The 16,105-nt window shown below is 37.4% G+C and overlaps 1 protein-coding gene across 1 annotated transcript in view; it reads right to left on the bottom strand.

Moving 5' to 3' along the window:
* The window catches only part of stox2a (storkhead box 2a), a 97,361-nt gene extending 86,748 nt beyond the window's left edge, over positions 1–10,613 (bottom strand). The window contains exon 1 of the mRNA XM_052126904.1: positions 9,528–10,613. Coding sequence (XP_051982864.1) covers positions 9,528–9,849 — 322 coding nt within the window. The 5' untranslated portion in view covers positions 9,850–10,613. The remainder of the gene's footprint in view (positions 1–9,527) is intronic.
* Between the last annotated feature and the right edge of the window lie 5,492 nt (positions 10,614–16,105).

Below are 16,105 nucleotides of genomic sequence, written 5' to 3'. Positions count from 1 at the left end.
CTCACAAAAACGAAAAGAACTCAACTTGACACTACTTGTTTATTATGTTTATGATACTCATACACCTGAGGGGGTCTGTGCTTTTTCAAGACAGGATTTTCAACTTTTCTCGCTGTTTGGGTGGCAGTGACTATGGGCAGGGGTGATGTCTGGGTTAAACATCTGTTGAAATACATTTAAAAAATTAATTATTAAATAATTTTATCAAATTGAGCAAGAAGCACCATTAAGTGCAAAATCTTCCCATTTAATCCCAGGCCATTTTACTCATTTAAGTTGTACAGGGGTTTTAAAACTGTGCATGCTATTGTATATGAAGCTTGCATGTAAAACAGATGTTTAACCTCATGCGACCTCACGTCCTTCTGCGCTGACATTGTGTGTTGGCGCATAATTTCAATTCATTTAAACCAACTGATCGCAGTTCAGTAGACTCCGGGCTGTCAGTAAAAGGTTAAACTTCAGAGTTTGTAAGAATTTGTCTTTGGGAGAAACAGCAACAAATTTACATCTGGTAAGAAACCTACTCAACTCAACTCAACTCAACTTTATTTATAGAGCACTTTCAAAACCACAAGTGGAACCAAAGTGCTGTACAGAAGGTATAAAAGTAAAAACAAAGACATAAAAACAATGCAAACATATTACATAAAAACTTACAAAGCATTGTCAAAAGCTAAAGTGAACAAGTAAGTTTTAAGCGCACTCTGAAAAGCACCCAATGAAGGACAAGTTTTTACAGACAGAGGAAGGTCATTCCAGAGCCTAGGAGCTGCAACAGAGAATGCCCGATCACCTTTACATCTTAAACATGATCAGCGGAACCATGAGAAGCAATTGATCGTTAGAGCGCAGAGATCTACTTGATTGACAACGGCTGATTAAATCACTAACATACTCAGGTGCTAGGCCATGCAGAGACTTAAAAACATACAACAAAGCTTTGTATTGGATTCTGTATCGTATGGGTAACCAATGTAATTTAATTAAAACCGAGTAATGTGCTCTCTCTTCTTAGTGCCCGTTAAAAGTCTGGCAGCTGAATTCTGAACGAGCTGCAAGCGGAAGAGAGAAGCCTGACTCACACCCAGATACAATACATTACAATAATCCAAATGGGATGACACAAAGGCATGAACAACCTTCTCCATATCGTCAAAAGAAAGGATAGATTTCAATTTAGAAACTGATCTAAGATGGAAAAAACTATTCTTAACGACAGCATTGATTTGCCGGTCAAATTTAAGATCAGAGTCAAAAATGACACCAAGGTTCCTCACGCTAGACAATTTTTTCCCAGGAAACAACCCCAGGCAGTCATCATCCACACAGCCCTTATTTCCAAATAAAATCATCTCGGTCTTATCCTCATTTAATTGGAGAAAGTTATTCGCAAGCCAACACTTAACTTCGGCCAAACATGCACGAAGAGACTGAATGGCACATCTATGGCCATGTTTCAGTGGTAAGTAAATTTGAGAATCATCCGCATACAGGTGATACTGAATCCCAAATTTCTCAAAAATCGAGCCTAGAGGGAGCATATAAAGGGAAAATAAAATTGGTCCCAGTATAGAGCCCTGTGGAACCCCACACACAAGAGGGGCAACAGAAGAAAAATAATCCCCTAAACTGACTGAAAAAGTCCTATCCTTCAAATAGGAAGAGAACCATTTCAGGGCTAAGCCCTGAATACCAACCTGATTCCTAAGGCGACCAATGAGAATGTTATGATCAACTGTATCAAATGCCGCTGTAAGATCTAACAAAAGCAGCACAACACGGTTTCCAGAATCAACACCTCGTAGGATATCATTAGAGACCCTCAAAAGAGCAGATTCTGTACTATGACCAGCTCTAAAACCTGACTGGAATCTATCGGCGATGTTATTCCTCATTAAAAAGTCATTAAGCTGTGCATGCACAATTTTTCCAGTATCTTCGAAATAAAAGGCAATTTTGAAATCGGATCGAAAACTACTCATGTCAAAAGGGTCTAAGCCGTTTCTTTTTAGAAGGGGCTGAATAACCGCATGCTTAAAACTAACCGAACAACACCAGATGACAAACTAGTATTCATAATAGACAGAATACTTGGGCCAATGGAATCAAGTACCTTCTTAAACAGGGAAGAAGGGAGCACATCACCAGGGGACCTGGTGGGCTTCATATGAGCAGTTATATCATTAAGCTGCTGCAAAGAAACAGGCATAAAACAGGTTAATTGATTCAGTAGGGTCAACACGAGTAAAACAAACATTGAGAACAGATGAAATCTGAGATCTAATTCCATCAACTTTACCAATAAAAAAGTTTAAGAACTCTTCACACATCTTAGCAGGAGTGAATGGAGGAGTAGTAGTCGGATGAAGAACAGCATTTATAGTCGAGAAAAGTACTCTAGAATTATTACAGTTTCTGGAGATGATATCAGAAAAATAATTTGATCTAGCCAATTTAACAGCTCTTTGAAATTCGTTCAAATGGTTCTTCAAAATCTCATAAGAGACTTGTAATTTATCTTTGAGCCATTTGCGTTCAGCCCTCCTACACTCCTGCCTAAGAGCGTGGGTAGTACTGTTCAACCAGGGCTGTGATTTGACTTTTTTTCCCTGACTTTAACAGGAGCCACAACATCTAAAATCTCTAAACAAGAAGAATTAAACTGATCGACCAACTCTTCCAAACCCATACAGGGAGAGTGTGACTCGGTCAAGGAAAAAAAAGAAGAGACATTAAAAGCAGCTGAAAAACTACTAGCTGTGCATGGATTGAGTATGCGGGATGGAACCGAGGCAGAAGCAATATTACTCGGCGCCACAAGGAAAGTTAGAACTTAAAATTACAGTCTTATGGTCCGAAAAAACAGTATCGACAATCTTCACGCTATCAACAGAGAATCCCTTAGATAATACAAGGTCAAGCATATGACCACGTTCATGAGTTGGACCTAAAACACATTGCAAAAAAACAAATGACTCTATTAAATTTAAAAATTCTTTGACCAGGGGCTTTGAAGGGCAGCACACATGTATATTAAAATCCCCAAAAATTAGAATATTGTCAAAAGAAGAGACAATACCAGATAAAAGTTCAGAGAACTCTTGTATAAAATCCCCATGAAAATTCGGGGTCTATAAATCAAAACACATAACACAGATTTAAAAGAATTCAGCGTAATTAGCTGAGATTCAAAAGTGCAAAAGGATGCAGAAGGTAAAAGTCTACACCTAAACTTGTCTTTAAAAACAACTGCAAGACCCCGCCCGACCAACAGACCTAGGGGTACTAAAAAAACTGCAACCAGGAGGAGAAAGTTCAGAGAGAGAAGTCATCTCACCAGCCTTAAGCCAAGTCTCAGTGACAAATAAAAAATCAATTTCATGAGAAAGAAAAAGATCGTTCAAAATAAAGGTCTTATTTGCCAGAGATCTCGCGTTAATCAACGCCATTGTCACTGGAGTAGGAGTGGTATCAGAAGAGGATTGCAGAGAGGAATCACAAAACGCCACCGGACTCCTGTCATGTAATAGAGAGCGAAGATTCCGACGATCAACTCCTCGATCTGCAGACCGTCGCCTTACGCACACCATCTGCGAAAACTGAGGCATCAACGCCGAGACGGGAAGACAGGCACAATGTATGAACATCTCAGGTTCACGACCACGGCCTCCGCCATCGAAGAAGCAAGTCCGATGACTGGACACTTCCCGATCTTCTTCGATCTCACAAGGACTCCAGAACGCTTCCCACGCCTCCTTCGCCGTTTCCTCCACATACACAGACATCCCGGCAGGTAACACATGTTCCTCAATGCGACTGGCACATAATGCGAGTGCAAATGCCAATCATCTCTGGGATCGCAAAATAAACAATCAGACACAGCCGATCGAATATTAAATAGCGTCATGCGATCATATACCAGAGGGGAGCAAACAGAGCGCGTGATAAAACAAACAAAAAACATTACAAATAAAAGAAACAAGGACAGACTGTGGCAAGCCGGCAAACATCCTGGCGCCATCTTCATCTTCCCGTTCTGTATCAAAGCCCCTAATTAAGAGTTTTACATTAAAACCTGTTTGAATCAAAAGATTCGATTCGATATGCCATTTGTAACTATTTGAGTGATTTATTGCGAAACGGCACGCAGCTAAATACAATGTACACTACTGTTTACAATAGCACATGGTTTTCATGCATTTCGAACTGTTCTACGGCCAGTGAAGACAGACAGCACACTGGAGGTTAAGTCATTCACTAAATAGGGACCAAGGGAGCACCTTATAGCTATCCTATGAAGACAAATGCATTCAATTCTATAAAAATCACCTAACAAAAGTTCAGTTTCAGACTGCAGATGATGTTTGGACCACTCAACATGTATGGCAGACATGAGACAATGGAAATCAGTACTTAGATTCAAAATGTATAATGTCTAACTTTATTTTAACATGGTTGGCAGTGACTGATTGATGCTGGTCATTAATTTGAATCAGAATTATTTATGCTAATTTCTGATGCAATCTCTGTAACAACTAAAAAACATGAAATCCAACACTCCTGGAAACATAATAAACAATCTGATAATAAAAAAATCAGACTTTCTATAGCTTGGTATTATTTTAAATGTCATAACTTAGTCCCGCTGTCCACGTGTGTGGACATGAATTTTTAGGAAAACGATTTGCTCTAGATTTTTATTGTATTTATTTTTTTTTATGTTTATTAGGTGCTATTAGTCGATACAAATCAAAAAGGGAAATGGAAAATGCACACAGCAGTCATGCTGATGTCTAATCAGTTTAAGTTTGCGTTTTGCTTTTGATAATATAACATAAGTGTAAATAAAAACAATGTTTATGGGAAATAGAATGTTTTGCCAGCACTTTGTTTTGTGATTTAGTGACCTTTTCGAATAGTCTTACAACAATCTAAGGTCCTTTACCTCATATTCAAAAACCAGGACTTTTTAAATGGTTTATAGTGCCTAGTCTTTTAAGGAAATTGTCATGTATTCCCTGTTTTTGTCTAGACTTTTATGTTGAAATTCTTAATTAGTTCCCCATTCCTGTTACATTTGTAGTTCTTTGTAGTTTTATTTCATGATTGGTTAACCCTGATTGTTTCCCCAGGTGTTCCTTGTTTTCCCATGTGTATTTAAGCCCTTGTTTACCCTGGTTTCTTTATCAGTCTTTGCATATGTTTGGTTCCCTGTACTTTATATTCTGAGTACTTTGTTTATCTTTTGTTTCATTAAAGCTGTGTTTAGATTCTCATTCCTCACCTACCTTGTTACAGAAATCACACAGTAAACTGCTATTGGCATGTTCAGAAATGCTAATATATTGCTAGTAAAGGTTTGAGAAGGTAAAGTTCTCAGAGTGTCCTTCAGACTTTTAGGTCATTGTGTCAAATGGTAGAGTTAATATGAGGTTGAGGTTAACTATAACATAGGCTAATGGTTATCAATATAAGGGATTTTAACTCTAGTCACTGAAAGCAGAAGTCAGATATAATCCTTAATTAAACCCTTTATGTCAATTCCTATAAATATGCAATACAAACAACAAAAATCTAATTCTCTTCAGTTATAATCTAATTAAAAAACTAAGTTTAAGCAACAGATTCAACACTGAAGCCCACAAAGAGGAATTAATCTTTTTATTTTCTAAATAAAATGTAATTCAAAAGCTTTTACAGAGGAAAAAATCAGTCAAAGAGGTACAGGATACCACAAACTCTGATTACTGAAAACAATCCACCGACTAAAAGTTTCATTCAAATTAAATATGAAAAGTCCAAATCTCAATCTCCTTGCCTAACATTCAACATGATGGATCAATCTTTTTATCAGTGGGAATGTAGATCAGCCCTTTCAAGGCAAAACAACCCAAACTCAAACTTGCATATAGTGTGACAGATCACCACATTCCAAAACAGGTCATTCAGTACCAGACAGTGGAAAGAGGAGAATTTCCCATTGAGATGATGGTGCAGAAATGTGTACAGGTTTGTTATATGTTGTCCATTATCAGTGATTGGAGGCCAATTTCTTCACAGTCACACCCTTGAAACTTTCTAGTTTATACAGACTTGAACATAAGAGTCAAGTCAACTACGTTGGAGTCAATAACAAATCTTGCTGGCAAATTGTTACACTATAGGAAAGAATACAATTTTATTGTCATGTTCTTGATATTTCAGAATATCTCAGCAACTTTAATAGTTCTTTAATGTTTGCATATTTGAGACAATGGTATCACATCCTAGGGAGTAATGGGGTTAAAGCTTACTCTAAAATGTGAATTAATCTCTTATGCATTTCAATTTCGGCCACTCTGAAGGTAGGCACTTTCCACAGAGTTCAAGAACAACTTTGTCTCTAAATGATTGAGATCCTATAAAAAAAAGCTTTAACTTTAAACTTGTTTCTTCTTCAAGAAGCCATCAAGATTTACGAGAAAGTGTAAGGGTGTGTTCACACTTGGCAGGTTTGGTTAGATTAAAACACACTCTGGTGCAATTACTCTGTTTGTGCGGTTCATTTGAACAAGTGTGAGCGCTGCCATCCGAACCTTGGTGCGCACAAACTTCCAAACAAACTCTGGTGCGGTTTGATTGATATATGAATGCAACATGGACCAAAGATGTCTAAACAGACCAAAAACAGGAAGTAATCTGCCTAATAATGACCTCAAGCATACCTGATTCTTCTCATCATAGGAGCTATGTTGCCCATTACAGCTCGGTACAGGCGTCGAACCGCCGTCAGCTGTCCTCGCAGCACATCTTTGTTTGTGTGTGCAACAGAGGAATTCCTGGCACTGTTTTGACTCCTTATTATATTAGCTTTTCATTTGTTCTCAGCCGGTAAAAATCCCACCATATATATAAATCTAATGAGCGTATCTCACCCAGCAGCCAGCATTGTTTTGGATGTTTGGCAAGTTCCGTTACAAAATATACGTCAAAAAATCTGTCCAATCAGGTTGTGACTTTTTCCTGATGCCTTTTGTATTGTAGCTTTAGGTTCATGTTTAAAATGCCAGTGTGAACGTTAAGTGAACCAGAACTAAATGTATCATTTTCCTTTTTGGTCCAGACCAAGAGGACCAAGAGAAACGGTTACAAGTGTGAACACACCCTAAGAGCAAAGAATGGGAAGGCCTGTTCACCATCAGAAAGGGTGATTTCTAAGTGATAGCAACAGTGACATGTTTGTGTTGTTTGTGCAACATGAAAATCTTTATCAAATGTGATTTTGCAAGATGCCAAAAAGGTGTTGGATCAGGTTCTTCACATCATTCAAACACATTTAAGGACTTTTTAAAAGCCTAGTTTTACAAAATCTCATGGTAAACTTTCATCGGAACATATATATATGTCAATGTTGTCAAATTTTAATAAGCAGGCAACTACTATGCATGTTTCTTGTAACATTAGAGTGACTATTTGCACTAAGTTGTAAATAACACCTGTCACACGGCAAAGCCTTTTTGCACCCCAATAGTAGAAATTTAAGACAAACTGCATTGTAAGTATCGTGTCAGTGGAGTGGGGTGTAACACGGGTGGGACTGTGCCTTTTTGACCTGGACTCGATTCCGCATTCGTCGCACAATTTTTCTCATTCTGTTTCCTGCCTCCAATACTAATATTTTCTTTAACCCTGTGCGACCCCTAGAACACATTCGTGGACGTTGTATTTTAGCTTTGCTTATGCAATGCATAATTTTAATTAATTTCATCCGACTGATCTCAGTTCAGGAGTCTCTGGGCTGTCAGTAAAGGGTTAAACATGGCGCAGATCACAGAGTTTGCCTTTGGGAGAAACACCAACAAAACTACACCTGCTAAGAAACCTAATTATGTTTTTTCCACTAAAAACTGTTTTAGTCAAAAGATTAGATAGAGTCTGTAGTTTCATCCGATATGCCATTTTTTTTTTATTATTTGAGCGATTTATGGCAAAACACCAATGAGTAATTTTTTATCTTTTTTTCTTAGGAATCCTATATTTACTGTGCATTATCACATTGAGAATCAATATGTTCATCCAAAAGCCAGAGAGCATCCTATAGTTCTCTATGCAGCTAAGTGCATTACTCCTAAAATCAAACCAAAATTTCAGTTTCAGTCTGCAGATGATATTTGGACCACTCAACATGTTTGTCAGACATGGGACAATGGTAATCAGTACACAGATTCAGAATTTATAATGTTCAATTTTATTTAACATGGTTGGCAGTGATTGGATGATGATGTCCATTACTTTGAAGCAGAATTAATTTAGTTAATTTCGGATGAATAACCAACACTTCTGGAAACATAATAAACAATCTGATTTAAAACATTTCTATGACTTATTATTTAAAATTTCACAACTTAGTCCACATTTGTTGCCATACATTTTTAGGAAAACCATTTGCGGTGTTTATTAGGGGCTACTAGTTACAAATAAAAAGGAAAATGGAAAATGCACATGGCAGTCACACTCGGGTCTCATGAGGTAAATGCTACTTATAATAATACATAAAAATTGATATAAAGGTAGTTTTACTATAGTACGTTTGTAGTATCCATGTTTTTTTTTGGCAGAAACCATAGATTTGATGCAATTAACAATGGTGTTACAACAGTAATATGGTGTTTATATACTGCCCATGTTTACTGTAATTTTGTGGTTACTATGATTTTACTACACAATACCATGGTGATACTATGGTTAGTAAAGTAAAACCATGTAATGGAAGGTTAGGGTTAGGTTTAGGGGTTGGGTTTGGTGTAGTGTGTCAATGGGACTCTAAATAAACACAATAAACATGTTGCAGTTTTGCCCCTATACTGTTAATATTTAATTAGAGGTGCAAATATTATATGCAATTATTTCGACCAGGTGTGTGTGTGTGTGTGTGTGTGTGTATGTGAGTGTGCACTCTTTTGTGAGCAGTGTGAGTGTGTCTGTGTGGTTTACGAGGAAATTGTTTTAGGTTACAAACTGTAATTACAAGGGTATTATGCTATAAATGTGGTTTATGAGGACATTTCTAGTGTCCCCATAATTGAAATTGCTTAAAAACATAGTAAACTATGTTTTTTTGAAAATGTAAAAATGCAGAACGTTTTTGTTTAGGGGTAGGGTAAATGATAGAATCTATAGTTCATACAGTTTAAAAATCATTATATCTATGGAGAGTCCTTATAAGGATAGCTGCACCAACACATATGTGTGTGTGTGTGTGTGTGTGTGTGTGTGTGTGTGTGTGTGTGTGTGTGTGTGTGTGTGTGTGTGTCAGATCATTTATTCACAGTAAAATAAACCTCACAAGAGAGTTCTGCATAGTGGTCCCAACATCCACCCCATGCTGTTTTTCTGCATGTTGAACATGCACGTGCACTTTACTGGCATGTTCAATATGAAGAAGGTTGGAGTTGCATGTTTCTCTCAAACTTGTGCACCAACACATAAAGAAAGGAACTTGGGTCGCTGTATATCAATCCGTCGTGGCGTTTAGTCAGGCTTACCTATGCACTTGATCTCGAAGCCCCTGGGTGGTTTTAGGGCCCTCCGTGTCCATCCTTCCCTCAGCACCTCCAAATGGTCCTCCTTGCCTTGAATGAGCAGAACATGTTCGTCTATCCAGCCCAAAAAGAACGTGTCCGATATGGCGTCCGTGACTTTCTTATTCCAGAAGTGCTGCATGTTCTCCGCTTTGAAGTCGGCGAATATCTCATAGCCGGTGTGATGGTGCTGAAGCGTCTCCGTGACCGCGGGTGATTCCTCGGTGCTGACCCGTGACAGCACTATGGCCAGGGAATGGGGCGCTATCTGCAGGAACTTCTCCATTCTCCGGCGTGTTTCACACACAGGCCACGGCGCGGATTACGACCCTGTCCGATGCTCCACGGCACTCTACCTCACGCGGTGTTTTATTGCGCACCTTATTAAATTTCCAAAACGAACACATCGCACCGTATTTCAGTTCGGGTGTATTTCCATTAGCTGAAGCGCTCCGCGTGCGGACGGAGGAGGGTCCACGAGCTTGATACGCGCGAGAGACGCCAATGTCATTTACTCGTCAAATGAATGGTTACAGTGCTGCATACAGTGTATGGTGAGCCCATAGCCTAATGCCAATGGTTCGGTGGGCAATAATAACTGGGCAAAGCAGCGGAGATGAATAATAGGGCTGTCTGTATTAATAGATCACAACCTGCCGCTTTCCACACCTCTCCCACGACATTCTGCGCATACGGGCGAAAGACACCAGACAGTTCGCCACCATCGAAGCCTCTTTATTGCTGGAATGATCGATCACTGCATTCATTGATGATCTTTGCTGGCCATAAAACGCAGGAGATGACTTCATCCCTTCTTATGCATGTCTTCATTTGGTGCACCACCACAAGGTTGCCTCCCAGTCGGTCTTTTCTGGGATCTCGTAGCTATCTTGTTCACAACGGAGCATTCATATTGGCTGTTGGCTTGCGTTTCAGAGGTCAGACTCACAGCCGTGAATCGTCTCGGAGGCGTCGGGATCTGTGCGCTTGTTGTCCGGTGCGGCTGATTTTTAGATCGGACGTGTCGAGAAGCGCAGCGGAACACCAGATGTTTTCTTGACTCCTCCTACGGGCGGCCTTCAAAACATCGCGAGTTCAGTGCATGAACTTCGCAACAGGTGAAAATGGAAAAAGCAGACCAAGTCCGTTCCTTAGGCTACAAGAAGAGTTATACTGAACACAATTTTTTTTTTCAATTCTGTTTTAGATTAAGTGCAAGTATATACTTAATTTAGCGAACCAGCTAATATCGCTATGGCAAAATGTCTTTTGTTGTTCTTATTAATTTGATGTAGTTTTGTACTTCATATACATTTCCCTGTGGTACCCAGACTCGGGCCAGGACCGGCTAAGTTCTCAAATTTTTGTTGGCACGATTGTGGCCCTATGCCAGCAGTGGTGGCTCAGTTTTATCACCCGGACTCAGACCAGTGTACTTGGGCCGATTCTGGGGCATCATTCATTGCTGTGTTTCACAAGAGTCCGGCAACCGCAAGTGGGCCGAGTTATTTCTTCTGGCCTGCCGGATCTGGGCCAATATGGGTCCAAACCATTTTGGCTACCTGGGACCTAATTTAGAAAACATAAGCCTATTGGGTACAATGGCACTAAAGGCCCAACAGGGTAAAAGGCAGTTTCAATTTTATATTCTCCATGATCGCTAAACAGCAACAAAAACAACCAGAGTAGGCTACTTTCCTTAAATGAATGTTAAGCTCAATCAACAGCATTTGTGGCATAATATTGATTACCACCAAAAAAATATTTTTAATCATCCCCCCTTTTCGTAAAAAGCAAAAATCGAGGTTACAGTGAGGCACTTACAATTAAATTGAATGGGGCCAATTTTTTGAAGGTTTAAAGTAAAAAAATGTGAAGCTAATAATTTAATAAAAATGCGTATATTAATTCTTCTGTTAAAACTCATGCATTATTTGAGGAGTAAAGTTGTTTATATTGTAATTTTTACAGTCATTTCGAGGTTTATAGGTTAGGCATTACATCGGCATGGCAACAAAGTTGTAAAATTGGCAATAACTTTAAACAGAAAAGTTTAGTATGTGACATTATCCCACTAAAATCATGTAAACATGCATATTGCTTTTGTCATGTAGATATATTGAAAATGAAGTGAGTATTTTAACATTTAAAATCTGGCCCCCATTTACTTCTATTGTAGGCAAAGTGCCTCACCTGGAACCCAGGGCTAAAGGCCCCACATTAAAACACATTGTGTTAAGTGGGGAGAACTGATTTGTATTACAATTACAATGGAGATTAATTTGTTTATAGAATACTTGAGGTGATATGAAATGCTAACTGAGACTGAAATTAACAGGAAATGGTTAACCCTTTTCTGAACGGGTTGAGTACACATTATCTTAATTTGTTACTCGGCATCTTACTCTCTCAAAATATTTGCCACAGTTGACCAATTTTGCCCTATAACTATTGTCCCAATATTTACATGAGATCACTATAACCAAAGGTGTAATTTATGGGTGGGACATGTCCCCACCACTTTTTGCCTTTTCCAGTTTTGTCCCCAATACTTTTTGAAATAGCTTTCATCAGGTAAGTGTCTAATGTAGAAGAAACATCTCCAGTTCTTGAGTAGGAGTTTCCATTTCATTTGTGAGTGATGTAATTGGTGGCGATCCATCGCTGGAGTTCATTATTTTGGAGTTACTGTATGCACTAGGTGAAAATAGCACCTGCCACACATCAGGACTATTTGTACTCCATAGTCTGGTGAAGACAAATATATTGAAGACAAACCGCACCCCCAAGTGTCATTACAATAGTGTAGTGTATAAAGATGGTGTTTTTATCAAGCGGGTGTCCCACCTTTTCCCATTATGTCTCCTGTCTCCATTCTTAATTGATCATAATATTTATTATAATAATAAATAAAAATGAATTTAAAAGTTTATATATTTATATATTTAGCATGGTGGGGAGTTGAGAGAAAGGTTTTAAGTGGGTATAACCATGCTTTTACTATAGTAATATTGTAGTGACCATGCTTTTTGGCAATAGTTGTAATGCAGTGAACCATGATGTTACTACAGTAATATGGTGTTAATATAGTAACCATGTTTAATTGTGTGGTTTACCATGGTTTTACTACAAAATACCTTGGTAATGCTATGTTTACTGTAGTAACACCATGGTTAATTTTTGTAAGGTAAGGTTAGGTTTAGGGGTTGGTGTTGGGTGTCTGTTGGACTCTAAATAAACACACTGCAGTGATGCCCTTATACTTTATGCTAGTATTTATTTAGGAGCGCAAATAGCATGATGATTTTTGTTGCCGTTAATTAAAAAGTTAAATTAGGGCAGGTTAGGACCTTTATCTCCTTGTAGGCTACTGGAGGCATAAACATTACCATGAGACAAAACGGTCATCCTGGCTCAAGCTTACTGATCCTTGTATTTGACTAACAAAATCCCAGTACTGACATTTCTAGATATACAAATCAAGTAATTTAATAAATTCTGTTCAATATTTATTTGAACGCTTGAATTGGTCTTCAAGAATGACTATTTATCAAAAGAAAAAGCCCCATAATGTGTGAAAACTTTTAATCAGGAGTCCTTAACATGAAACTGCCACCTAGACATGCTTACAACTTAAATGCTTACACACTATTGGCATATTTGAATAATAAAATAAAAAAAAGATAGCATTACATAATCTATAGTTTCACATTTTGGCAATGGGGGGGGTGTTATGCATCATTTCTGTTGAGCGGTAGGCAAAGTGTAGGTTTGTGGATTTTTATCTGAAAAGTATCTGGCCTTGTTTGCATTTGTGTGGAGCTCCATTTTTTTTAAACTTCCTTGATCAAAGAACATCTAGTCTAGAATAGAGAGCAAGGGCATCCAAGATTTCTTATCGGATTTTGGTTCCCAAGTTCCCAGGGTGTTTCCTCTTGTTCAGTGATTTGAGTATGACTAGAACAAGCCTGACTCTTTTAAAATGCTGACCGCAGTTGCAATTGGTTGGGTTAAAAAGCCATTTCTTCACACACTCCCACAGCTAAACTCAGGAAAACAAAGCTTTGGAAATATGTATATGCAAATTGAGATTTAGGCAAGATTCCAGTGTACTGGAGAACACTCCGGTGAATTAGAACAGGACAGTTTTGTTTGGCCTAGTATTGGTGATTATTGAGATAAGTGATGTGCACCACATTCCTCATTAGAAGATCAAAGGAGTGGTGATATACTGATTAACGGACAGCTGGATTCATTGCTATTGGTAAATGATAACATAACAAATCCTGGGTTATTGAGTAATCCTGATTAATCTGAACCCAGACTAAACATACATTAACAAATAATGATCACCAATTGTCATGCTTGAATGAGCTGGTGACCTAACAGCCTAATGTTTTGTTGTATTAAATATATAGGTTGTTCTTTAAACAATCTTGCAGTGTCCTCTAACAGAATGCTAGATTTTTTCCAGCAGACATTACTGTAAAATGAACTGTTAATTAAAAAACTTTTTTATTATTTATCCTGACCTATACCTGTAGCACCTTGGGTTTTGCATGACTGGCTGAAAGGGATAGTTCACCCCAAAATTTAAATCCTCTTATCATTTACTCACCCTCATGCCATCCCAGATGTGTATGACTTTCTTTCTTCTGCTGAACACAAAAGATTTCAAGAAAAATTAGCTCTGTTGGTCCATACAATGCAAGTGAATGGTGGCTAGAACTTTGAAGGTCTAAAAAGCATATAAAGGCAGCATAAAATAACCCATAAGACTCCAGTGGTTAAATCCATATCTTCAGAAGTGATTTGATAGGTGTGGGTGAGAAACAGATACATATTTATGTCCTTTTTAACCATAAATCTTCATATTTTGGGCGATACGCATTATTTGTGCATATTGCCATCTACTGAACAGGGAGGAGAATTTATTGTAAAAAAAAAAGGACTTAAATATTGACCTCTCAACCATACCTATCATATCACTTCTGAAGATATGGAATTTCATCACTAGAGTCTTTTTGTGCTTGTTGGACCTTTACATTTCTAGCCACCATTCACTTGCATTGTATGGACCCACAGAACTGAGATATTCTTCTAAAAATCGTTGTGTTCTTCTAAAGAAAGAGAGTCCTACACATCTAAGATGGCATGATGGTGAGTAAATGATGAGAGAATTTATATATATATATATATATATATATATATATATATATATTTGTAATATAGTTGATTTTGTTGGAGCACAATTGAAGATCATTATAGTTATGAGCTACTGAACCACATTACCTAATACAATTAATCCTATTTTTTTATCGTATCCCATATGATGGCATATTAAATGTAAATATATTATTGTACAAAAAAATAAATCATTCTATACAAAAAATGTATTATTATACATGTTTACTTTTATAAAAATATACTTCATCATGTGGTTTACATTGCATCTGCAGAAAATATTTGCTGTATAGCATTTAGTCACCTGCTTTCAAGTATAATGTATTGCACCTGCATAAAAACAAACAACATATTTCAGTCATAGTCTACTTGGAAAATAAAGCTTTATTCCAATGTAGTCTAATGAGTTCACTAATTAATTGAGAGATCAGACTTACCTTAGAACAGTTGATACCCTTACATGATGGTGACATCTTGTGGCAGGAGAGTAAGTCATACGCCAACTAAACAGAGGGCATTAATGCAATCTGATATGGTACACCAATTGCTTCTGAGCATTGTATACACAATTTCGGGAATTTAATAATCTGTACTGTAAGAAGTGTTGGGACTGCAGCAGGTATAACTTTTACAATTGTGTTACAATGCGCTAATAAATGTTTTTTTTTCTTCTTGGTTCACTAATTACAGTATATCAGGCGCTATCCATTGAAACAGAAACAGTTCAGTGGACGCATTCTAAAAATATCACAGATCCAAGATCTTAGATTCTCACTTTAAGCTTTGCTTAGAAACCTAAAACTTTGTTAATTGATAGGACCTTTAAGTTTTTTTTGTCCACCCAAGCCAAAATGCCATTTAAAAATATATACATTTATATTTACAATTGTTAAAAAGCATGAGGAATGTATCATATACCACTCTTACCATAATCATTGCATTATTGTTTCTTATAGTCTTTCTCTTACAGAGCAAACGCTGAACCCCCTTTATCTAGCAAACTGTGCACAATATTTGTTAAGTGACTGAGAGAAAAAAAATCATTATGTTAAAAATAAAACAAATAAAAAATGTTGCATGTCAAAGTCATTTTTAACATTACAGGTCAAAGCAAATGTTTCCATGTCTAAAATATCACATATGTTGGTGAACTGACAATGTATCAAACTATGGCAATGCTTTTATTTTTTTTTAAGCTTTTAGATTAACTAAAGATTGCCCATAAATTATTCAAATGAAGCATTTCCCCAAAAGGTATATCAGATGTTTTGGGGTAAGCTAAGGTAATGATATTAAGCTTTTAATAATAATATTATTGCAAATACTGTCACAAAATTTTGAAAATTGTTTCACTGCAT

Source organism: Xyrauchen texanus, chromosome 5 (genome assembly GCF_025860055.1).
Source record: "Xyrauchen texanus isolate HMW12.3.18 chromosome 5, RBS_HiC_50CHRs, whole genome shotgun sequence".
In the NCBI taxonomy this organism is placed as follows: Eukaryota; Metazoa; Chordata; class Actinopteri; order Cypriniformes; family Catostomidae; genus Xyrauchen; species Xyrauchen texanus.
This window is presented reverse-complemented; position numbering and strand designations above follow the sequence as displayed.